This window comes from Petromyzon marinus, chromosome 3 (assembly GCF_048934315.1).
Source record: "Petromyzon marinus isolate PM22_M1 ecotype Great Lakes invasive population chromosome 3, UKy_Petmar_22M1.pri1.0, whole genome shotgun sequence".
NCBI classification, from domain to species: domain Eukaryota; kingdom Metazoa; phylum Chordata; class Hyperoartia; order Petromyzontiformes; family Petromyzontidae; genus Petromyzon; species Petromyzon marinus.
The window spans coordinates 7,140,586-7,167,296 of NC_133669.1; the positions used below are offsets into that span (position 1 = coordinate 7,140,586).

At 45.6% G+C, this 26,711-nt stretch overlaps 1 protein-coding gene across 2 annotated transcripts; it reads right to left on the bottom strand.

Moving 5' to 3' along the window:
- Positions 1-1,112: 1,112 nt before the first annotated feature.
- Positions 1,113-26,279, bottom strand: LOC116952814 (uncharacterized). Of its 2 annotated transcripts, XM_032972488.2 has the most exons (3): positions 26,039-26,279; positions 5,255-6,857; positions 1,113-4,794 (listed from the first exon to the last, which is right to left on the bottom strand). In XM_032972488.2, the coding sequence occupies exons 2-3, from the start codon at positions 6,742-6,744 to the stop codon at positions 4,221-4,223; spliced, it is 2,064 nt and encodes a 687-aa protein (XP_032828379.2). In that variant the 5' UTR covers positions 6,745-6,857; positions 26,039-26,279; the 3' UTR covers positions 1,113-4,220. The 2 variants fall into 2 exon arrangements, with proteins under 2 accessions (XP_032828379.2, XP_075929508.1); XM_076073393.1 differs by lacking the exon at positions 26,039-26,279 and having other exon boundaries at positions 5,255-9,316.
- Positions 26,280-26,711: the final 432 nt, after the last annotated feature.

Consider the following 26,711-nt stretch of genomic DNA (forward strand, 5'->3'; position numbering starts at 1 on the left):
TAGATTTAACTTTTTTTTTATTTTACCAAGTAAGGCCAACTGAGATATATATCTCTTTTGCGGAAGCGACTTGGCCACAGATGATAGCTCAACGAAGTGGCTTATCATGTGCAAATTTATAGCAACCAAATACTCTAAACAGATTTTAATAATCAAGTAGGGGGCACAGCTGGTGCGTTATCTCAGTCAGTCAACCTATGGCACCCGGGTCTGTCCCGTGATCTCCTTGCCAGCGAGCCTCTCTGACACTTCACGTGGCCTCAAAGTGCACCTTGCCTGGCACAATCGCCGTGGTGGGTGACGTCACCGCCACTTAGTGGCGAACGTCGGCTGTTGTTGTTGCTGTTGTGGGGAAAAGATGACAATCACAAACTTCGGAGAACATGAAATGGGAGGAGTGAATAAAAGGAAGAAAACGGACGAGGTCTTTGCCCCAGCAGTGGGAGGTTACTGGCTGAAAGTTTTGCAACAACAAATGACATCACTCTGGCGAAATGTTTCAGCAATGTTTAATTATATAACTTACCACAAATAAACAAGCCTCTCTTTTTTTCAAATTTTCTTGCTGTGGTTTTCACACCTGATGATGATTGCTTGTGTTGCAGTCGAAACGTCGTGATAATTTTATTGTTTTATATTATTATTTTATTGTTTCCCTTCTACGTGACTTTACCGAAAGAACCAAGAATATAAACAAAGCATTCACGTTAATGTCATACACCCTTACAAACAATATCAGTAAACATTCGTGAGGATAACGCACTATTATTGTTACAAGTACAATGTTGTTTATCGTCGTAGTCGTCATCACTGTTGTCATTGTTGTCATCATCATTGTTGTCATCTCAACAATGATGACAGCAATCATCATTGTTGTCATTGTCATTGTTGTAAACCCGAAAAAAGGGTAGTCTTTCCCAAAAATCTGCGATACGATACGGTACTGTGCCGTACAAGTTTATGTGATGTTCAAGGTAATGGACAGATTGGAAATATAAATTTCAAAAAATTACTGTTCTACTGTTAACGTGATAAGTGACACGTGACACTCAGACTCGCTCGGGATACCGACAGATGGACTGGGACATGTTGTGTGCTTCCTGTTTTTTTAAAAATCTGCGGTTGCTGAGCAAAGGCCCTAACATTTCTAAAGTGTCTAGCGGCCAGCAACAAACAGCCCTCATGACTGCATAATAGATAGGAGTGAAATACGTTTCTTTAAGTGAACTTGGGAAGAGGAGGGGAATACCATGGGAGGCAATTTCCGATTCCGAACTTGATCAGCGCGATGAATGATAGCGGCAAGGGAAATGTCAATTCAGTACAGGACATGGAAACATAGAATTGAAGAGGAAAGTGGCCGATGGTGGTGGTTGTGGTGGCGATGATGGGATGGGACTGTTTACACCGCCTCCCTAAGAAAGACGTTATACAAGTACCCCGTAGTGACACAAAGATCCCCCGTGTAGCCTTTGACAGAAAGTTGGGGAAAACGCTGTTAGCGAGGGAGCACCCTATGAAGGCCGACGCGGCACACGGGGCGGGGGGGGGGGATGGGTGGCCAGCACCACGCCCGGTTACCTTTGTCTCCCTCCGTGGCGATGTTTGCACACAGCACCAGGTACTCTTCATTCGAGGCTGAGTCGACCTATTTATACTGTACACACACATCTGCACTGTCACAAAATACTGCACTCCCACTTTTGTTATCTTATAAAAAAAACCCTTTACAGCTCGTGACCGTTTGCGTCTCTTTTGATTTAAAATGAAAACAAATCATCGAGAGGACTCGCGCGGGAAGCAAATGGCATTCCGCTGTGCGTCGCAATCTGCCCGCTGAGGATGCTTCTTACGTTTGCAATAATAGAAGCAGAGACTCGTGCAAACGGCACGCTGTCGCGGTTATCTTAATTGCACGGACAAGCATCGTTCAGGCGAGACGGTAAAACGGCTGTGAAACTTACGGGGTGCCACGGTGGAGGGATGTTAACTACCTCGCCGGGTATACAGGAGGTCGTGGGTTCGGCCCCGGCCCTGACGCCTGCACGTTTTGGAGTTTGCGTGTTCTCTCCGTGGTCGTGTGGATTTTTTTCCAGGTCCTCCGGTTTTTCCCTCCACATGCAGAATCAACACGCTGTTTAGAGTTTTGGGCTGCTGCTAGACATTTCCACGCGATAAGCCATTTCTCGCCAAGCTATCATTTGTGGCCAGATCGCTCCTGAAAAAGAGCTATATAGCTCAGTGGGCCTTTGCCTGGAAAACTAAAAATAGTTTTTAGTTGTTCAAGAGGATGGAATCGTGACATCTTATCAAATGTCTGGAGGGTTAGGTAGGATGGGTAAATTGTCGTCTTACCTGATAATTGCCCTTTTGGCATGCACGATGTCTGTTTTTTTATCTTCCGCCCCCGACGTCAACTTCAGTTCTCAGAAACGATGACGCGAGGCCTGTAATTGACTGTCACTTAGAAAGCACGATTGGAATAACAAGGGGGAGTTTAGGTCGGGTACTCTTACAGTCTTACGCGCAGATTTACAATCCGTTTATACACCATGCAGTCGGGGACCGTGATTGTATCTGTTACACAGATAAACTCCTTTTGTCCACGTCCTGATTTTCCACACACCAAAAATATATTCTCACAAAACTCGCGATATCTGGATCAACCCTTTGCACAAATAAGAGCGGTGAACCGGAAGAATCGGGAACATTTTTCCCATGATCCGAACCTTTGCACAGATCTGAGTAGTGACCCACAAGTGGCAGCAAATGCCATCCTATTACATTTCCAGCTGTTGGCTCAAATGTTTGGATCGGGTGGTTGCTGGCAACACAGTGGGTGCAAGGGTGGGGGGGGGGGGGAGGCCTCGGGGATGAGGATGGCCCCTCGTGTCTAACTATGGCTGTGCAATGCAGGAGTGATTACCCATTATTGTGCTATGAACCTGACTACCCGACTTTCACACATGGTCACGGCTAACATCAGTGGCGAGTGATATCTAAATTGGCCCGGGTCCCACCCCTTTCAACAACACACACTGCCCAGCGTTGACCAAGTATCGTCAAGAAATCTCCCGCGATCGACACGGCATGAAAAGGCCTACGTCCAGCAGCGGATTGATATAAAGTGCTGTAAATTATTATTTAGGATTACATTTATCAGAAATACGGGGTCGTAGAAAACTGGAGATGTGCGTCAGAGGGACGCAACCGGAAAAACACAATTAAAATATAATATATTGTTATATAGCCTCATGCAAATTGCATCCCGAGACTCTGAACGTCGCTAACCGCAGGAGAGCACCGCGGGGACACGACGCGAACCCGGATCTCGGGGCTAGCGGGTGAACACCGCAGGGACTGGGGGCACGGCGTCGGTGACCGTGAGACATCCCGACATCGCAGAGAGAGAGAGAGGGAGAGAAGGGGAGAGAGTCCAGGGAGTGGCCACGAAGGTGTCCACAGGGCCAAAAGCCTGGAGGATGCCCCATCTCGTCCACAGAATCAGAATATTGATTTATCCTGGGAAAAATCCGAAGAGCTGTGAAGCTTTTTTTTTAACACAGATGTCCAACCCCAAAATCCCCTTCTCGGAGGCAAACAAGGAGACCACAAATTCGCGTGTGTACCCAGGAGTTGAGATATTAAAAGACAGACTCCTCAAATCAAAATGATGACATAAACGAGTCTAACGAGAGCAGGCTGGAGTTCGGTTTGAAAAGCTGAACTTGCGATTGAAAAGTAAACAAAACCGATGTAGCTAAAGAAGAAATGGTTTAATCAGCTCGTGCACATTTCTATCACATGCGATAAATATTTGGACAAAACACCGAAGAGTGCACAAAGAAGCGATGAGAGGATACGCGCTTGGAATTACATCGAGAGAGAGAAAGAGAGATGCTTGGATTAGAGAATATACGCAGGCTAATGAAGTAATTCCAAGCTGTTGCAAACAGTAAGTGGGGTTGGGCCGCACACGTCGCTGTAAGGGATGATGGCCGATGGTCAGTAATTGTAATGGAATCGGAGCCAAAAAATAGGGGACGTGTCTGATGAAAATGCCCCTCAGGTAGATTGAGCAACGCAGTCAGTTGATGTGCAGGTGCATGGGGAATCGTCGCACTGCTGGATCGTGAGACGTAGCGGCGATTTTGGGGAGGCTTTCATCCAGCAGCGGATTGATTATGGCCGACGATGACGATGGCTGCTGTGCTCGGACGTTAGTTGGTGTCGTGTTTCCCCCGTCTGGAATCGTCGTCAGTCGGTGGAGGTGGCGCGTGAAGACCCCCCCCCCCCCCATCGCTCCGGGACGAGAGGTCCACGGGACTTCCCCCTCTCCGCCGCTTCGCAGAGTGGTGCAGCTCCTCCTGCAGGCTGTGCAGCTCCTTCCGTATCCTCTCCAGCTTCTCCCACAGGTGGCACGTGGCGGCGTGACCCTGGGGAAGGCCACCGGAGTGCGCTAGGGCGGCCCCGACGCCGGCCGCCGTCCCGTGCTCGGCCAGCGGCGCCCTCCCCGAGGTCGCCGTCGTCATCGTCGTCGCCGTCGTCGTCGTCGTCCTGCAGCCGGAGAGACCGAGCGACGGGAGAAGGTCCCGGCTGGTGCTGTAGTCAAGGGGGCGGCTGTCGTCCTGTCTAGGCACGTACAGGCGTTCTGCTGCAGCTGCTGCTGCCGCTGCTTCTGCCGCTGCGCCTGCGGCTGCAGGAGAAGGAGTGCTGAGGAGGTCGGCGGAGGTTACCCTTGGGCTAGGGGATGTGTCTGGCTCGCTTCGTGGTGACTCCTGCTGAAGGCCCGTCCTGGACGCAGGGCACACAGTCATACCGAGGGGTTGGCACTGTGAGCATTTTATGAGTTCCTGGACACGGTGTGGTACCGGACGTAGCCAACCGTGCTAATTCGAGGTGCGGGGAAAGGACAACAAACTAAACACAAAAGCAGTTCTAAATAAATTAGTTTTCGATTAAACGTGCGTTGTGTAATAAAATTGAATAATTTAGTATTTTAATATTTTCATGGCTTATTTATGACAATCCATTTTTAAGCTAAGTCATAAAATTTAAATGCCTCCATCAAACAATGAGCAATACGCTTCTCAATTGATGGCAACTGACCAATAATGGTTATTCCACATTCTCACGGCAAAGTCTAATAATAGAACAACTCTTAATTTCCTTCAAAGTTGCTCTCGTACGTGAGGCACACCAAGCGCAACAACAAAACATTGACACATTTAAACAAGACTGTCTTAAAAATTACCTGCAAACGTTACCCACTGGCAGCAGCTTCGACGGCGAGGGCCCAAAATTCACGAGCCCTGAATATTTTCGATGATCCTGGCCCGTCGAAGAATCCGGCACTACGTCGGCCGGCACCGTCCCCTCTCCCCTCACCGTCCGCCCGGGGGACGAAACATTCCCACGCGGCCGTCCCGCCCGCTTGCTCGCCGTGCCTCCGGACCGCGCCTTCGCCACCGGCGAGCTGCGACCATCGATTCCGTTCCCGGTCCGCTCGGAGGCTCGCAGCTGCGAACCGAAATTTGCCCTCTCCTCTCCGCCCGCGTCGTCGGGAGACGTTGCCGTTCGCGGGTTTTTGTTCCCGCGTGGCTCCCGCTCCGGTGTCCGAGCCGCGGCCGGCGGCTCTTTCGCGAGCCCGTCCGGTTTCCCCGGAACCGTCCCCTCCGCTCCGGGGTGCGCTGGCCTCACGGGCGCTGGCGCCGGTGTGTCAAGGTGGCCTGGCAGCACCGTCTGGAAGCGTCCGATGGACGAGACCTGGGGCGGCTGTGGCTCCATCGTCCCGGCCGCATGAGGCATCAGCGTCACGTAATTGAGGTTGCCCGTCACGGGAGGGCCCGCGATGAGCGTGCTCAGGCACTGGTACGGGCCTGGGTTGAACACGTACTGAGGGCTCATGGAGTCATGCAGGAACCCGCCTCCCAGGTTGGCGAGCAGCGCCGGCGGGTAGCACAGGAACGAGTGCCTGTGGGCGATGCTGGCCGGGGCGTGCAGCAGGGGCTTGGCTTGCGCGGTCACCATCCACGCTGGAGAAGAGAAGTCGGCGTCCGCAGCTCTTACGGCGCTGAAGCTGCTCTGTAAGTCGTCCACCGTGAACGAGCTGGGCTTGGTGGAAGTCGACTCCGAAAGCTTTGACGATAAAATGTGTCCTCCGTCTCTGTCAGGGTCCACCAATAACTGGGTTTTATACTGTTGGCTCCACTTCATGTCGAGTGACTTTTGGAAACCTTTGCATCCCTGCTCTGAGGAAAAGGGACAATTCGGCTCCCTAAGCCATCTCAGGTTTCCCCCCACATCTGAATCTGGCCCATTCTGGTCTGACGAGCCAACGGAGTTTTTCTCCCACAAGGAGTACTTGATCTCTGGGTCGCTTTCGAAGCTCGGGTGCAAGACGGCAGGACCCGATCCCGCCCTGTCGCACTCCTCGCCCGCGCCGTGTCTCCTCTGACCGACGACGGGGACGCTGGCGACCTTTGCCCTCTTGCCGGGCCACTCGCCCTCGGCCAGAGAGATGGAGTACTTGCAGAGGCTGTACTTCATGTGGTTGTACAGGTGGGATTTCTCCAGGCACGTGAATGGGCACTGGAAGCACTTGTAGTTGAAGGGCTTGCCGCACGGCCGCGGGATGTAGTGGGGCTTCTTGGGCTTGCGTTCTTTGCCGTGGAAGGTGGTGCGTGACCTGCCCGGGGGCTCGCCGTCCCGTCTCTCCTGGGCGGTGCAGTGTGAAAATTTCATGGCGTCTGCCCGGGGTCTTGTTGCTGGAGCAGCGACGGCCGGTTGGCTGCAGTTCTGTCCGTGACGTTTGGCGATCTGGGTCTTCTACAATGGATCGTTCCTCGTGGGATATTCTAGGTAAAATATAGATAGAAAGAACAAAAAAGCATTCTCAATGCATTGTCATTTATATATAATTGCATTTTGTGAAGTAAAAAAAAGAAAAGACAATTAGTGTGTTTCGATCATCGCTTAACTGGCTCACTGACGCTCTTGGCAGATTGCCCGACTCGGACAGGTCATGAGTTCAAATCCCAGTCGGAGGTCAACTCTACCGATCAATCCTCTGCACCAATAAGCAAAAAAAAGCCAAAGTGTTTCCCCCTGCCACACGTGTGTTGAGCAGTGGTTCTTCACATTCGTGGCCTTAAGTCAATTTGTGGAAAGTCAATCAGGAGTGGTCATCCGATAGTGAAACCGGTCCGAGCCGTGATTGTTACAAATACAGCCCTGCTCGTAGGGGCTTCTCCACGCTCTGTGGCTCTGGGGGGGGGGGGGTGGTTATTTAACTCTACTTCACCACACTGGTTATTGCATGTTTGCAAATGATGAAAACATATTTCCAGGAATTGGTTCAGATATCAAATCGGAAAAAAACGTAATTAAGCCATGAGAAAAAAGTAATTTCAGTTTGACAGGTAGGTTCATAGCGAACTGCACAATACCGCTGCACCACGTTTGCCGCCGCCCGTTCACAATGCTGCCCCGCGAGACAAGTGCTCCGCTTGGCGTATTCCCATTGCGCCGGTGGGGCGCAGGTACAGGGGCCCTGCGGGGTGCATTCTCACGTGAGAAATATTCCCGGCGCATGCAAAATCCCACCGCCGCGTTGTTTGTGGTTCAAGCGGAGAGGGGCCAGGCACGAGGGACGTGCGATGCCTGCACAGAGCCCGGCGATTGCAGGGATTACGCGAGCAAGAGATCGTGGAGCGAGCAGCTTCATACACTGACATCCTCTTCGACTGCTGCAGCGATGGCCAATCCATTTACAATTGGTTTTTAAAACTAAATAATTAGGATGCATGCACAATTGTAATTGAACACTGCATGCGAGGCAGTGAGATGGTTGTTCCAGACATTTGTTAAAACGAATTTTTCACTGATGGCTGCCATTGGAAATTGGCAGTGGTGCACGACCACAAATAACAAAAGACTCAACACATTTGTCAATCACACTGTGGCCTTAGAATGAAACGTAGATCATAAGCAACATTTCGGGGCACGATGTCCTTCTTTGTACCTCAAAATAGGTGGCAGAAACCCAGGAGTATGTGTGTGTGTGGACCATCTCTTCTCTGGTATGGGCGAGAGAAGAGATGGGCTGATGTGGTATAGGAGGATATGGAGCTGAGTGGACTGGCCAATGACTGGTACCAGCGGTGTCAAGATCAGGCGGATGTTCGTGAAAGACGCTACTGGCCACTTGCAGGCGGTCGCCTTCAAAAAACAGCGGAGGGCAGAGGAGCGACGCTCACAACAACGAGCGGAGTGCCGGGTGGATAAAACACAGCAAGTTGGCACAGTCGGGGGCACAGGTGTTGCATCTGTCAGTCATCTCAGTCAGCCAACCATGGCACCTGGGTCTGTCCCGTGTCCTCCGGCCAGCTATCCTTCGACACTTCACATGGCCTCAAAATGCACCGAGCTTTGGCACAAGCGCCGTCGTGACATCACCGCCACAACGTTGCGAATAGAAGGTGGTGGTGGTGTTGTTGTTGTTGTTTCGGATTCGCGGTGGGTTCAAGAGCACCAGAGAGACACGGCGGGAAGCATTGGTCATCGACACGGCATGATTCGTTTTTTATGAAAGTCAAGATGCTGTGACTGCTGACAGAGGAACGACCACCGGGTTTTGTCGCCACGTGAAAATGAAAAAAAAAATCGAAACACAACTATATATTTGTTAAAGTTTCTAAATCTTAATACTGTACAGCCCTTTGTAAATCCACTGCTTGGGCGAGGATCCCTCTACACTATGTCTGTCATGTGGGCTGTTTGACCATACTTCGCCTCGCTGGTCAGTACAGGTTGGTGAAGGTGGTGGTGGTGGGCCCCCCTTTCAACAGGTTCAGAAAAATGTTGCCACTGATGCGAGCCGTGGCCTTGAACTCAGGTCACCGGGTTCATAGTGCATGGTGCGTTGTGTTTTTATTGTAACACATTTTCTGGTCTCGAAATGTCTCATAGACTCTTCTGATCGTGTAACTTGAGACTGGAGTAATCTCATCGAACACACGAACCTGCCTCATCCATCTGTGATGCTGCACATGCTCAGGTGTGACATGCCCGCACCCACACAAACACACAAAGAAAATGATTACAGACAAAACCAGTTTATCGGCTAGGGGCATTGCCTGCATTCGTCACCTCTCTTACGGCCTACAGCACAGCGCACCACTGGGTGCCCGTCAGCTTAGTAAACAACCCGGTGTATGTTTACAACAACAAAAAGGCGATAATACAAACATCATCGACCATTATCATTGCAGTTTAACACGTAGGCTTTCGCGACCAATATTATTCATAATCAATGTTTTTGGGTTAGATTCCGAAAGTATGTGTCGTAACCCTCTACCACCCGACACAGCCAATTAGTAAATCCATCGCTGGATTAAAATTCTCACCCAAGCTGGCGACATATCTCATGCTCCTGCAATGCAAAAAACAAATCAAATCCATCCGGCACCTGCGCACGTGCCGAATTTGTCGCTCCATCTCCGCAGTGATGGGGCTGCTATGAGATGCGTTCGCTCTTGGCAGTCCGTCCGTCCGTCGTCACTGCCAGCGGACGCGTCGTGCCCAAGTCAATTCCGCCCTCGTTGACAGTAGGCGGTGGTGTGTCCGGAAGCTTGCTCCGTGTTCTCGAATGCACGTGGGGGAGGGGGGGGGGTCCTATGTCTATCTCGCAATTCGTGCTGCGCTTTTGCCTGAAGCCCGCTTAGTCCACGGGCCACGAGCGGACATTGGTACCGCCGAAATGTGAACTTATGGATGGTATTTTTCATCGTATGTCGGTTTTCTCGGGGTATGTACGTATGTATGTTGAACTTCTTTCACACCGTAGGTAGCCAACCGTGCTAATCGGGAGGTGCGGGGGAAGGACAACCAATTAAACACTGCATGGCTAATACGACTGAATTCGTGTATAATGCCGCTCATTTCAAGCGGTTATTCGACGCATAAAGAAAACTGGAACCCTCTAAACCAAATGTTCTTAACCTTTACTGTACCTTTGCACCCCTTTGGTTCTCAAAGGGGTGCAAGGGTACAGTTAATAAATACATAGAGGGGATTGATGAAACAATGTAGTTGTACTTACGTGCCCGTGCTTAAATTGCGTTTCGATGATTTTCCTTCTAAAAAATAAAAAATCTCGCCATGTCTCGCACCCCCAGAAAGGGCATCTCGCACACCCAGGGGGTGCGTGCACCCCAGGTTAAGAACCAGTGCTCAAAAGTGATGCCACCTCGGGTGGGGCCGAAAAGTGAAATATCTCTTCTTTACTCATGAACTATAACGTTTCTGGTGTCGCAAACAGGCCCAGTTCACTCTGCGCACGTTTCTACGGCGCAGAATGCTTAATTCGTAATCTAGATGCCTGAAATGTTGAACCCAGTCGGGGTTTGATGCAGATTCCTCTGAGGTGGACAACATGAGTACTACTTTTGTGGGAAATCAACGGTGCTTGTACTGTGGATAGACTGGCCCCCGTCGCAGTAATGTGGAATTCCCACCACTGGCTCAGGACCACCATGGAGACACTTTGACCTTATCCACTTATTGTCTGAAGCTGTTGCAGACCTAACCAGACAACGCGAGTGAGACTGTCACACGGAGAGCAAAAGTGTTTTTAAAGTTCAAAAACGTACACTACTACAACTGACGCTTGTCCCCCCCAAGAAAACTGGTCTCATGGCCACTTCCAAGGCTTATAAACTGGTCTAATGGCCACTTCCAAGGCTTAAAAACTGGTCTCATGGCCACTTCCAAGGCTTAATTTCAACCGGATCTCTCTCTTCCGCACCTGGCACACCACGTCCAATATGTCTCTCGTGATGACTGTGGCTACTAGTCACGTGTCTATACTTCAGTCTTCAAGCAACGCAGAACATATTCTCCGGGAAACGAAGCCCCCTCTGTGCGTATATTTGTTAACACATCAACTACTGGACATCTGTGAAAAAGAGTTTCATGGCTCATCGGATTCCTCCAGTATGAATACATATTCTGATGCTCATTCTGAACTGTGCAGCCGTGATAGGAACACATTATGCTCCCAGAGAATCGCACCACACTCCATCGCCCTGGCTGCGTCCCACGCGCCTCCCTTTTGCGCTTGAGCGAGCTCCTGTCAGAGCCCCCCTCCCCGCCCACTGCATTCTCATCTAGCCGACACGCTGCGCAAATCAGCATTTCTTTCATTTCACTGCCAAGGATTTAATTAAATTGGAACCATCCAAATACAATGGTACGAATTTGATGTTAATTCACTGTTGAATGAAAAAACTCCTTGAGCCTTCTTAGTCAGAGGGATTATTTGACCATACTTCACCATGCTGGTTAGTGGGGGGGGGGGGGGGGTAGAGCAGAAGTCGTTTAGAAATCACTCACCAGTTAATTTGCTGTAGATGGGAATTGAATTCGTGTCGACGAGTTCATAGCGCAGTGGGAAAACCACTGCACTACCGTAGTACTCTCAAAACACAAATACTGTTTTGTAAAAAAATAAAAAAATTCTAGACATGTTTTTTTTTCCCAAATGACGAGCCTAACGAGGAGGTGCACAAACGATGCATGAACATGAACAGGTTTCCGCATTCATGGAGTGTTCACTTCGTTGACGCGAGTTGAATTTCTTCATATGAATTCAGTCAACTGAACTCGAGTAATTTCATCGCTCGAACTTCTTTTCTCGTCGATGACAGCCGGCTGATTGGCGCGTGCGGTGCCTGTGGTCCACGCGTCACCTCTCAACCACGTGGTGCCTATGGTCCACGCGTCACCTCTCAACCACGTGGTGCCTGTGGTCCACGCGTCACCTCTCAACCACGTGGTGCCTGTGATCCACGCGCCACCTCTCAACCACGTGGTCACCGGTTGATTCCCGGACCACAGGTTGAGAACTGCTGCCGCGTGTCTGTTCGTATGACGATTATCTGAACCGGTCCTGGGCCTCCCCGAGGTCGACTCAGCCTCAAACGAGTAGCTGGTGTGGTGTGTTAACATCGCCACTGGGGAGACAAAGGCGATCGGGCGTGGTGCTGGCCACCCAGCCCCTCGTGTGCCGTGCCGGCCTTCATAGGCGCTCGCTAACAGCACTTGCCCCAAAAGTCTGTTAAGGCTATACGGGGGATCTTTGTATTTGTGTATCGATTCGAGGCATTGTGTGACATCGTGGCTTGTGCGGGATTTTTATTTTACACATCTCAAGATTGATCTCCTAATTACTCTCAATAAATCCACACACAGAAGACAACGCATAACAGGACAGATTTTTCTCCAAAGGTTTAGTTGATGGAAAGCATTCCCATAAGCCGTTTCCAACTTGCCCCGTAAACACTGCTTTGTGTTTAGGGGCTATCCATTTAGTATGTACGGATGGAGGGGGGAGGGGTGGTTAATCCAAATGCGCACGCTTGCGTATGGGGGGTCTACTGACAATGTGTGTACGCATAGGAAATGGGGGGGGGGGGGAGAAGCCTCGATAATAATTTGTCTACATTGGCCTTCAAATGAGTTAGTCCGGTGGTGGACTATCTGTTTGCTTAAACGTGTTAACACATTCTTGCGGAGGGAGCTGGTAGGAACGTTGGGTTGCTCGGTCAATGGCCAGGGTCAACAGCGGCACCACGTGGTGTATTCCGTAAATATGCCCGACTGTGAGGGCGGGCACAAGCCGGCGTGAGTAGGTTAAACGTTGAGTTTTATAAGGGCACCACGGGGTGACCAGCCCCTCCCCACCTTAGCCCCACCCCTCCCACCCCCCACCCTCCCACCCTCCCCACCCCCCACCCAGCCCCACCCTCCCCACCCAGCCCCTCCCCACCCTCCCCACCCAGCCCCTCCCCACCCTCCCCTCTCCACCCAGCCCCACCCCTCCCATTTTTTCCGGGTGTCCGGATACACGTGGACAGATATCCACAGACATCCACAATTAATCCCCAGCCTCCTGTGAATTAATCCCGGTTGGGCTTCCAGTCCACTACATTTCCTACCAGTAATATTATTAATCCTTGATCGTTTCTGCGTGTATTAAATATCGGCCATTCTATAGGATTCGGGTGGGGAGGGGGGGGGTGCGTCAGGTGTACGTACGCAGGTGGGGGGGGGGGTGTAAAAAGTCCGCGTGCGTACGGAGAGGGGGGGAGGGCTCAAGTTTTGACAGATTTTTTGCGTACCTATTCTAGATTTAAAGCTTTCGTGACTGCTATGACCCATACTCTTTGGTTCTATTGGGTAAAGTCACGTAGGTAATGTATGGCCACTAACCGCACCAGAGCACGTGCCGATCTCCCCTCACCCACCGGTGGACAATTTAAGAATATCAAAACCGTGGGACCCCATAGTGACGCCACACTGCCTGCTTCGATCATACGTCGGCAAGGATTTCAGACATGCACCATATGAGGCTACTCCTACGGGCTGTCCCCCACTCGCCAACTTCCACACGAGACGTAGAAAGGTGGCTGATCAACCATCCCCCCCTCCCTCTCCTCCCCCCCCCCACTCACGGAAGAAGAAGTGTGTTCTATAAACACAATTTTAAATGTATCCAGAGAATAAACATTAATGTATGCTAGGTGGTATGTGATTTAGAGTGAGAAAACCTGAATTGAATACAAGCCAATCATTGTTAGGTGAACATTCTGTAAATTTGAGGTTATACGCTTTTAATAAATTACCTTTATTTATCATCTTCCTTGAATATGATGTACAGCTGCTTTTGAAAAAAAAAACATTTAAAGCTGAAAAGCGTATAAATGATGCAATACTGCATTAAAATGTTTTCAAAATTGTACCTTTTTCTCGTGTTCGTCAAAACTCGCAAATGTATTATTAATGTAGAATTAATTTTCAAGATTTTTGTTCGGATTTTTAAAATTGCATAACATGTATCTGTTTATATTTTATTGAACTGCTGTATGAGTACGTGATTACATGTCTGTAACATCAAACGTGGATTACCTTACGAGGCATTCAACAAGATAATTAGTTACACACCTAAAGTAAAATAATTGCCATAAATAAATGTAAAACATTTTAACATGAAATAAATTACAATGTTAACATGTTCGTATTTTGTGATAAGAACACGATATATTTTAAATATAACAAATTCTACATTCACAAGAGTGAATGAATTCCTGTAGTCACCAAAGCTTTAAGTCATGATATTAAGTTACTTTTTTTTAAAGTGGGTATAATAAGTGATCTGATTTTCTCGTCTCATTACAGTTGCTTTGATAAATTATGATGATTATTGCTCAAAAGACCATTTAGATATACATTTAAATGTTTAAAGTCTATTTAGGTAAATGTTGATGGTGAGTTTTAAAAAAAAAAAATTTAATTGTGCAGCAATCAGTTCCTGATAACTGTTCAAAAGTTAATTTAGATACACAGTACATTTAAATGCTTAATGTATAATTAGATAAATGTTCATGGTGGCAGATTTTTTATCTTACTTTTTTAAATCGTGCAGCAATCAGATACTGATTACTGTTCACAAGCCACATTTAGATACTCAGTACATTTAAAATCTTAACGTCTAATTAGATACATGTTTATGGTGACATATTTATTAAAATATTATTTTGGGAAATCGCGCAGCAATCAAATTCTGATTACTCTTCAAAAGTCACATTTAGACACACAGTACATTTAAAAGCTTAACGTCTAATTAGATACATGTTTATGGTGACATATTTCTTAAACATTATTTTGGGAAATCGTGCAGCAATCAAATTCTGATTACTCTTCAAAAGTCACACCGTCCCACCTAAAACGAACACGTTTCTTTGTCGTGAACGCTTCAATCTCAACCTCCATGGCGCAAAGGAGGCTCGCAAGATGCGGCGCAGATTCTACCTTTGTCTTTGCGCGGCCTACCCATCGCTCCCACGACACCGAGAGACACGTGTACAGCTGAGAGGCAGGAATTTCATGATAATACAATACCTCTGCAATATAGCTAATCTAATATTTCTACGGGCATAACTTGTTTGTTCCGTTTTCTTTCTTACAAAATAAATCTTATCACAGCGCAGCAATACATATTAATTTTGTTTGCCAGCAACAATATTTAAAAAATGTGTTCAAATTGATTGCTTTTTTGTTCTTTTTGTTTTACAACAACATTCACCCTTAGATCACACGTGTTAACGAAAATGACAATGTCCACATATCCTCTAAATTTCGCTGGATACAATTTTAAAATAAAATATGCATGTCCGACATCCACCCATCCATTTATGGATTGAGAATGGTCGAAATGCAATTGCATCTATATATGCGTGATTATGATGAATAGTGCCGTGCATATATGAAACTGGATGGCTTGAGTTTGGTTTTTGGCTTTGGCTAAAATTAGTGGGAAGATGTTATCTGCCTTGCCTGGTATTCAGGAGGTCGAGGATTGGATCGCGACCCTGACGCCTGCTGTATATTTGGAATTTGTGTGTTCTCCCCGTGGTCGTGTGGATTTTTTTCCGGGTCCTCTGGTTTTTCCCTCCACATTTAGAATCAACGTCCGATTAGAGTATTTGGCTGCTATAAATGTCCACGTGTTGATAAGCCACTTCGTTGAGCTATCATTTGTGGCCAGATCGCTTCTGAAAAAGCGCTACATGGCTCAGTGGGCCTTACCTGCTAAAATAGAAAATAGTTTAGTTTTAGTCTAGGGCACTGATTCACAAACTCGCATTGACCAGTGTGGGAAAGTATGGACAAATAACCCCCTCTAACTACATGACGTAGCAAAGGACTTGATTTTAGTAGTGGAATGACAAACCGCTGCATATTATTATTATTCTAATAAAATTACTGGTTAACTAATTAGTATAGTTATCAATTTATATTCAATTATAAGCTTCAAATAATAAATAAATACAAAAAACCAAAATAGCTTCAATATTGTGAACCAAAATGTCCAACTCAAGTCTTTTTTTTATTTGACTGAACAAGTATAAAATACCAATCATGAATATAGTGTCGATAGTATTTGAATATCCATTCATCTTGAGAGCTAGGTGTACGTGTTCCAGTTCACTGGCTAGGTGATGATGGTCGGAAATACATCGAGCTCTATGGTGTAGAGTTTTGATGAGGAAATTCTTCTGGCATGGATAGTGGTGGGAGTCAGGTTTTAGGAAGGCATCCGTATGGATGCCTACCTAAAGATGAATATATATTCAGACTACACAATCCGCAAAGCTATCACCCCAACCATTGGGAAATAACTATTTGAGGACCCAATCAAAACCATCACCCTGCCATACATAGCAGGGGTCACCAAAAATATTTCCAAAATCATGAGCAAACACAAAATCCAGGTTTGATTTAACACAGTACATACATTTCGATTTAAAGCTTTCGTGACTGCAATGATTCATCTTCTTTGGTTCTTTCGGTAAAGTCACGTAGAATGAGAATAAAATAATAAATTGATTAGGTCCGATTCAACACAGTACACAAAATCCGTGATTTAGTTCCATCTGTAAAAGATGCTCTTCCAGACATACAGTACCCGGGCGTTTACAAACTAAAGTGCCTCTGTGGTAGTAGCTACATTGGAGAAACCAAAAGACATATCTCGGACCGCATCCGCGAACATAAAGCAGACTTGAAACACGGTAAGACGAACTCCTCTGCCGTGGCAGATCACTGTTACAATTCAGTGGGCTCACATGACATTGACTTCTCCAAGACGGAGGTTCTTTGCAAACCAACTGGCTACCATGAGAGATTCGTTCATGAGGCCATTCACATATACAAGCACAGAGACAATTTCAACCGAGAAGATGGATTCAGGCTTAGTAACCACTGGAAAGATGTGTTAAATCATTTCTGTTCTTAATTAATTGTAATTTTACGATGACCTTGAGACCGCAGCTCTTTCGCCAGCATTGCCTCTTAATACCTCTCACACCACGGTTAATGGTATGGTTTACAACATGGAGTATACTAGGGCTTCGCAGCTGTCTCTCTCCCCCTCCTCTGTTCCGACCATGGACGAACTCGTCCGTCTGAACGGGGCCCGTAGCTATCCGTGGTACGGAAATTTGAGGGTAAGAATCCACCCATTTTTTCGCCATATAGCATTGTGATATATAACGACTTATGGTTGGTAGCTTAGCTGATTGGAGAATATAGAGTTTATTGATAACATGAAGGTAATTTATATTTTAGTTTTTATTGGTTCACTATATAGTACTGTGAATAGCTCAGATATGTAGTCATTTCTGTGACCAGTCACCAGCAAATCACCCAGTTATTTCAATGCTAAATTCGCCTAGTTATTTCAATGCTAAATTCTCCTGTTTTGATTTGTACTAAGTGCCTCGGTGAATGTGTATGCTCTGACTTCAACGTAACTATTTCTGTAACAGTTACAAGCGAATGCCTTAATTTAGCTATTTCAATGCTAAATTCTATGCTAATTCCTTTTAACAATGGGTGCCTCTGCGGAGGTGTATGCTTTAACTTTTAACATAGCTATTTCTGTGACCAGTCACAAGCTAATCATTCAGCCTTTTCAATGCTAAATTTTATGCTAATTCCTTCGTCAAGGCTCTTTGTTCCTCTCACACAGCTTAAAAGCCGTGATCTGAACGTGGCTCTCTCACTCCAGCGCTGTCCTACCAGACAGTCTCGCTCCCTTCACCTGATGAACGCCGCTTGTGTTGTGGCCGAAACGTCGTGAGAATATTATTGTGTTATTTTATTTTATCAATTTATTATTTTATTCTCATTCTACGTGACTTTACCGAAAGAACCAAAGAAGACAGTACATACAATCTGATCCCATCTGTGAAGGATGTAATCCCTGACATGCAATACCCCGGCATCTACAAACTACGCTGTGTCTGCGGCAGTAGTTACATTGGGGAAACTAAGCGACATGTCTCGGACCGTGTTTGTGACCATAAGGCAGATCTGAAACATGGTAGGACCAATATCTCGGCCGTGGCTGATCATTGTTTTAATGCGGTGGGTTCACACGAAATTGATTTTTCTAAGACGAAGGTACTTTGCAAACCCACTGGCTATCAACAAAGATTTTTCATGAAGCCATCCATATATACAAACACAGACACAATTTCAACTGAGAAGATGGGTACAAACTGAGCAATTATTGGAAGGACGTTATCAAGTAGTTTAAGTCATAACTGCTATGATGTTCCTATCATACCACCTTCCGATATTAGTTGTTATTTTCGGCTCTCCGATTTTACATTAACAGGTGAAATATCTCACACTTAACACAGCCACCTTCGCGCACCGTACCTCGACGTGGCGGTGGCTCTTGTGATCTTCCATTAACATGCTAATCTCTCACATTAACATAGCCACCTCAGCGTGCTCGCAGTGGAGGCCGCTCACCGATCTTACATTAACATGCTAATTTTTACTTGGCAGCCATTTGATTGGTGGAAAACCCATCATCGTCGCAGTCTCTGTCCACCATTAGCTGCCCCGCCCATGCTGCTGATATTTTGGCTACGCCCATTTTAAACCTTTATAAATAGGTTGCCTTTATAAGCTAACCCCCTTTTCCTGATGACGACGGCTTGTGTTGTGATCGAAACGTCGTAGATTTTTGTTATTTTTTCTTTAAACCTATCTACGTGACTTTACCGAAAGACCCGAAGAATATAACTTAATATCATCCTACATTTGATATTTTTTAAGTAACGCAATTTAATTACTTTATTTCAGTACTTTCACTGAGCTTCGAGTTGATGCTGGTTGTGATCTCCAGTGGAACGTCCTAGATGTGGCATTGTGCTTGCTCATCCAACGTAAAACGCGTTTTTTTTTCTGAAGGACAATATTCAATTGGCGTACTCGTCCAGGTGACAACCTGGTTTGTTTGGTTCTGTCGGGGGTGGAGGGGGCATAACTTTAATTTATAATATTGTGCACCCACACGATTTAACCCCCTCCTCCCCCCCCCAAAAAAACATTTGTGAATAATTTATGGTATCCTTAAGTTCTTTATAAGAGAAACAAATACCGGAATAAAAACATATAAATTATTGGTGAATTTTTTTTTGTTAACTGAATTCACTTTTGGCAAAGTCATCGTTTTTGCTTCGAAATTTTAAATAATCCATGACATTCAGAAAATAAATATTGTGGCTCATATATATATCACTGCAGTTGTTCATTATTTCATCATAACAGTAATACTGTAGTAACAATTATATAACAAAGCTTCACTGAGTCCCAAGACTCATTTTCAGGAAGATCCTGTATTGGGTAAATTTGGCTATTTGGGTATTTGATCACAGTAACGGGTACATACGATCTCAAAATCAAACGCATGGATTGACGCTACTACGAATACGTTTTCTCCGTCGTGCTATATAACTCTGTATATTCGAGTTGAACAATGGTCTGAGGCTTTTGTTGTTTTTGCTGTGTTTCCCAATCTTGACAAATCGGACTTATATATTTAGTTGTATTTATTATTTATTCATATTTAGCGACTTGCTTACCATTTATCTCTCTTTTGCATTCCTATTGTTTTGTTATACTGTTTGCTGTTGTAACTTTCTGACCTGCCCACAGTGGACATCTTTGAAAAAGAGCTGCATCGCTCATTCGACAAAAAAAAACTTCACCTCTATTAAGGACTAAATTAAGATTTTGATTCGGAAAGTGCAGTACAACTTGAAAATACAGCAGGCAACAGATGACATCATTCTTCTCACGCACGGCGCAGTCAATTAGCAACTTAAAGATCCGCATCCAAGTTGGAGTGCTGAGCGTCGACGTCCGGACGATGCCGAGTTAATTTTTTGCTGTGAAATTTTTTCCGACGTTCCCAACCGGTATACGATGCGGTTCGTGACCAAACAAATAACGCGAAGTTGAACCCACGGGTGGCTCAGCGGTCATCTCAGGATAAAAAAAAAGCGTTCGCAACAGCAGCCGCACACTTGACAGCGTGGACGTTCTTCTAAGAGAAGTAGGAACAACTCCGCTCGCGTTTGCCTTGAGGGGTCACGAGGTGAAACAGGTGTTGGGCAATCTGTGCACGGCTCACAGCTAAGCAGGGCTTCACATCGGATCATTATCAACTGCTCCCCCCCCCGCCCCCCCCAACGAAGTACCAGCCCCTGTTTATGCGGATCACGGTGAACGTGTGGGGCGAGCGGGCCGTTAGTCGCGAGCAAGTGAGGGCGAGCAACGGCGTTACGCGAGAAAAGGGCGTGAGGTTATGAAACTTGGGAGCTGCACGCCTACGCGTCGATACTTATTCGGCCTCCCCATGGCCAACGATGTGTTTATTCGCGCTTCTACGGCGACTTGAGTGCCTTGTAAAAAAAATGTACATTGTAAATGCGATGTATTGTTATTCATTATTATGCATAATAAGTCGAAGTGTAGACGTAACCGCTTATATAATTCAATACCGTTTGGATTTTTTTTTTTACGTGCCCAAGTGCAGACCACGTCTCCAGACGCCGTGCAGAACCAAGTGGGCACGCAGGCAATACGATTTGGATTGGTACGGCGTCTAGAATACAACCGCATCTCAAGCTGCTGAACAAAAACAACACCGGGCACGTTGCACAGAGTGGCACTGATTTATTCTAGAGCTCTCCCGCCTGTTAGACAAATAATTCACTATGTAACACAATTTTTGTTCCTGGGTAGTGTTATTTCCTAATTGCTTATGCCTAGAAAGTATAGAAAATGGATATTATTCCCCACAAACCTTGCTTTTGTGACCAGGACAGTGATATTTAGAAATGTACCTATTTTCCATGAGAAAACGGGCCAATTTATGTCTTTTCGTTCACATAAAGTCTGAAAAAAAAACATATGAATGAAATTTAACATGTATTTATACTAAAGTACTGTAATACAAAAATTACGACAAAAGATTTTGAAGCGACTAGTTTTTCTAGATTTATGATAATACTGTACTGTAAATCACTTTCACGAATCAGCCCCAAATGTAGTCTCCCATCATGTTCTCGTTATACTGTTTTTGATAGCGGCGTTCAAAGTCCAGTATATCCTGGTGGAAGCGCTCGCCTTTCTCCGCGTATGCTCCCATGTTCTCCTTGAATTTATCAAGATGAGCATCAAGGATATGGACTTTGAGGGATATCCTACAGCCCATTGTGCCATAGTTCTTCACCAGAGTGTCAACCAGCTCCACATAATTTTCGACCTTGTGATTGCCCAGGAAGCCACGAACCACTGCGGCAAAGCTGTTCCAAGCCGCTTTCTCCTTACTCGTGAGCTTCTTGGGGAATTCATTGCACTCCAGGACCTTCTTTATCTGTGGTCCGACGAAGACACCGGCTTTGACCTTTGCCTCAGGCAGCTTAGGGAAGAAGTCTTGAAGGTACTTGAAGGCTGCCGACTCCTTATCTACAGCTCTGACAAATTGTTTCACAAGACCCAATTTTATGTGCAGTGGTGGCATTTGGACCTTCCGGGGGTCCACCAGTGGCTCCCACTTGACGTTGTTCCTCCCCACAGAGAACTCGGTTCGCTGTGGCCAGTCCCGCCTGTGGTAGTGCGCCTTGGTGCCCCTGCTGTCCCGAAGGCAAAGATAGCAGGGAAACTTGGTAAAACCGCCTTGGAGACCCATCAGGAATGCCACTATTTTGAAGTCTCCGATGACCTCCCAGCCGTACTCATCATACTTCAAGGCGTTCAGCAAGGTCTTGATGCTGTTGTAATCCTCTTTGAAGTGCACCGAGTGAGCCAGGGGAAGAGACGGGTACTTGTTACCATTATGGAGCAGCATGGCTTTGAGGCACCTGGATGAGCTGTCAATGAAGAGGCGCCACTCATTCTGGTTACAGGTGATTCCGATTGCCTCGAACAGACTGGTCACATTTTGGCAGAAGCAAAGCCCATCTTGACGGGTCAACAAGCTGCAAAAAGGTTGGTGACGCTTCCTCTGATCTGCGACTTGCACACTTTCATCCAACAAGTTCCACTGCTTGAGCTTAGACGTCAAAAGCTCGGCATTGGACTTGGTGAGACCAAGATCTCTGATCAAGTCGTTGAGGTCTTTTTGGTTGGGGTAGTATGGGTTTATTTCCTCAGCTCCAACTCTGAAATTGTCATCTGGATCTGCAACGTCTTCCTCGCTCTCTGACTTGCAGGAGTGGGTACGGGGAGCTCATGGCAGTGTGGCACCGGGGCGATGGATGAAGGAAGGTCCGGATACATGATAGCAGGTGCATTCTTGCCAGTCCGACGTTTGAAAGGGTCCACCATGCAGAAGTAGCAGTTGCTTGAGTGGTCAGTGGGTTCCCGCCAAATTCTTGGGATAGCGAACTTCATGGCTCTCTTTTCCCCTCTGTACCATCCTACAAAAATACATTTATTTCACCCATGACTAATGTGTAAGAGATTCTCGCAACATTTTTTATATATGATATATGTTTTCAACAACATTGAAAATTGTAAAACATTTTAAAATAAAAAACTTTTACAATTTTAATTTTTGTAACAACAATTGTCCATCTTACCTTCTAGAGTTTTTTTGCATTGCTCGCAGGTGAAATGAGGTGCTCAGGGTTTGTCTTGATCCCCGACAGGCATGCCGAAATATGCCTTGTAGGCCTCACACATCTTAGCAGATGCTTACATATCGTACTTTTTTGCTATAAATTGGCCGCAGACAGCAAAATGCGTCTGCCGGATGCTTGCCACCTCTTGATGTCATCTCAGAAAAATGCAGATATGTATCCACTTAGGCAGCTGGAACTCAACTGAACTGGTGGACTTAAGGCCCCTGTATTTATACTACTATTTATATTACTGGAAAGTTCTGGAATGTTCTAGAAGTTACTCCAATTTTACTCAGCACTGAATCTATCTGGAATGTTCTGGAAAATAGGTAATTTTCAAAATATCAATGTTCTGGTCACCAAAGCAAAGTTTATGGGGAATAATAGCCATTTTATGTACTTGTTAGGCATAAGCAAATAGGAAATAATACTTACTACCCAGGAACAAAAAAAAATGTGTTACACAGTGAAGTATCACAGGGCAGAAATCAATCACTCACTTGCTCACGACGATTCATTTAATGCCATTGGTCGGTTGTGAAAATATTTACTAAGCGAATGCATAGCTGTGGAATCCTTCTTCTTTCGTATGGCATTTTTGGGGATTGCAACAGATTGCAAATTCGACTGCTTCAGCAGTAGCTGCGTGGATTTTTTGCAGATCGCCGTTGAATGATCCGATTGGGACAGTTTTTCACGAGATGTTGCACGGTCTCAGATGTTGCACCATATTATATATTACGTTCCACAATATTACATTGTGGAATGTAACATTACAAGCCATTCAGATTTAAGCACATGCATACTTTTTAGGAGAAATTTGCCGTTGACTAAGTCTTTCAAAAATATTTAAAAAAAATCACTGTAACCTTGAGGGATATATTCAAAATTTATATTCCTTTGAACTGCATGAACCGTTCTTCCTGCTTTACAATATTTTTTTAAATGCAGTACACATTCATGCTTTTAATGACATTAATTTACAATACGTGAGAAGTGTGTGTGTGTGTGTACTCGTGTATTTTAGCAACAGCCTGTTAACTTTGTGTTTAATACCACAAAGACGTGTCGAAAAATAAATTTTCCACTCCACATTCGTCTTTACTTCTTGCTTAATCTGTAGCAAGCCCACACTCTTGATAATAAGCCACATCCTTCTTAAACATCACCAATGTATTTGTATACACATGTATGTGACATGCAATATTTAACACACACGCCCTTGTCTCTCTTCACGGGAGACCTGGACTTCAAGTACAAGTTTGGAGCGTCTTGTGTGCATTTTCTAAGTTGTCAATTAGCCGCACCGAAATTATTGAGATTAAACTCCGACCGTGGCTTCCTAGAAGCCTACATTGCCGCGTTTCTCAATTCAAATTACAGCATAATAATAATGAAAAAATCTAAATGCGACATGTGGCTTTGAACCAGCTATGCATACATTTTCTGAACTTTAATATTTCATCAGTTTAACACGTAGGCTTCCACGACCAATATCATGCATAAGAGGGTTATTTTGGGTTAGATCGCGTAAATATATAAATGTGTCGTTAAACCCGCCACCACCCGACACAGCCAACCAGTAAGGGTTGTCACGTAAACAAAACGTGGCCAATTCGTCACTAGTACAGCACACCAGTGGGTTGGAGAGCCAAGCCACAACATTTATATCTAAACATATATAAACTTCAAATATCATTGTTTAATATTTGATGTTTATATTTACTCTATTTGGTCGCCACGTGTATACAACCAGGAGCGAATCTCCAAAGCTCTCTAATAAGTATTTATATTCTTGGTTCTTTCGGTAAAACAATAAAATAATAAAAGTATAAAACAATTTTTTTTTTATATTTTTATAATTTTATTGTTTCCCTTCCACGTTACTTTACCGAAAGAACCAAGAATATGAATCCCTGCAGTCACGAAAGCTTTAAATCAAAGTATATATGTACACGATTTAAAGCTTTCGTGACTGCAGGGATTCATATTCTTGGTTCTTTCGGTAAAGTCACGTAGAAGGGAAATAATAAAATAATAAAAATTAAACATAAAATTCTCACGACGTTTCGGCCACAACGCAAGCAGCCGTCCTCAGCTCTGTTCTTCACCTGAGGACGGCTGCTTGCGTTGTGGCCGAAACGTCGTGACAATTTTATTTTATTATGTTTTCTTTTTATTATTTTATTATTTTCCTTCTACGTGACTTTACCGAAAGAACCAATAATATATATACGTTTACATGTATTAGCACTTTCACTCGGCCATATGCTGGCTTGTTGTAATCTTAGTTCGGAGACACAACAGGGCCATTCTTAAGCTTTAGGTTTTGATGTAATTATCTGGGGTGATTCAAAGTTGCAGCATCCTTCAGCTCCTCTCCGTAAAATCTACGGCCCCCCATCCTGGACACACCATCCCCTCAATCTGTCTCTCTCTCTCGAGTCCACGCAATATTCGAGGTTTCCACCTCGCGCACAAGCAGCACTCCGGCGCGGAGGCTGAAATGAAGTTGCACAGATAAACTTTCGATTGATCGGGCTGTACAAAAATATGAATGGGTTTCAAATTCACCAAACGATGCGTAATGGATTAACGAGCGCAAGTGAGGTACCGCAAATGCGGACAACTGGCTGAATATTCACACAAAATAACGACACGTTAAGTACGCATTCCTGTGTGCGGGCTGTTCGCTTGAGCAGAATAAGAATCTTAATTTATTATTGAGGAATCCGATGAGCTGTTAAACTATTTTGCACAGATGTCCAGTAAGGGCGGGTTAAGAACGTTCCGACAACATGTAGTACAAAACACATGATCGTAGTGAAAAGTACAAGGTAAACAAATAACACAAACATATACGAGTAAAACTAAACCATCCCCATCCTACCAGGCAAAGCTCACTGAGGTATTCACTTATTTTTCAGAAGCGACCCGACCACAAATGATAGCTCAACAAAGTAGCCCATCATTTGGACAATTATCGCACCAAAACAATTAAAAATCAATCTCAACGCATGTTTCTAAATGTGGAGTGAGAAACCGCTACACATAAACGGGTTAAAGTTCGCACGGAAAATTCAGATGTACACGATACTTTCGCATTCCCGTGGACGTACGGGCTACTCGCTTACTTAATCTAAATGTACTAACTGCTGCATAAAATGTACAAAGTTCGCACGGGCAATCCAGATATACACACAACGCACATTGAATTTTGATTTAAAGCTTTCGTGACTGCAGGGATTCATATTCTTATATTTTTATTATTTTATTGTTTCCCTTCTACGTGACTTTACCGAAAAAACCAAGAATACAACGCACATTACATATATATAGAAAAATAAACTACGCTTTGGACACAATTCTTAAAAACTACGACAGCTTCGTGGCATTCCTGCTTAAGCACACAAAGAGGGAACCAAGGTGACACGCCGAACGGTAACAAGCGAGAGTCCCGAGCCGTCCGCGAAACGTCGTTTCGTTACCTTTATGCCACCAGACGCCAGGCTGCGCCGCCGCCGTCGCCGCTGCTCTCCGGCAGGGAGGTTATCCGCGTGGCTCCCCCATAACCCGCTGGCCCCGGCAAAAAAAAAATGAAGAGAATCTCATGTTTGTAGCAGGTATTTATTATCTGTGAGCCGAGCCCCCGGGCAGTGGAGTTCTTGACATTATCGCCCAGAACGGCAAGTCATGTGACATTTTACACACCCAGGAAATCTTCACCCTCCCCACCCCACGCCCCCCTTCCTACGCCCTGTCTACTGGTGTATTTTTTTTACATTATAATTTTTGTTGTCGCAGTTTTTCGGACTGATTCTTTTTTTTAGCAACGTCTCAAATTTGTGTTCATGTAAAGTTAAATAATGCGACACGTGCGTATGTGCTGCTTGTGGAATGCTGTTTCACATTCGAGGACTGTGGACAGAGTTTCTCAACTCACAATATGAGGGTCATGAGTTCGACACAGTTGGTGGGGAAGGGGGTTGGGATGGGATGGTGGTGGACAGCCAATCATCTCGATGGGGTCAGTAAAATGAATACCGCTTTGTGTTATCTCAACACTGTGGTTGTACTCTGGATGGCCTAGTCTCTGCCATAGAAATGTGGAATTTCCACAAGTGACTCAGGGCTGCCTGTGGTGATTATGAGCATCGCTCG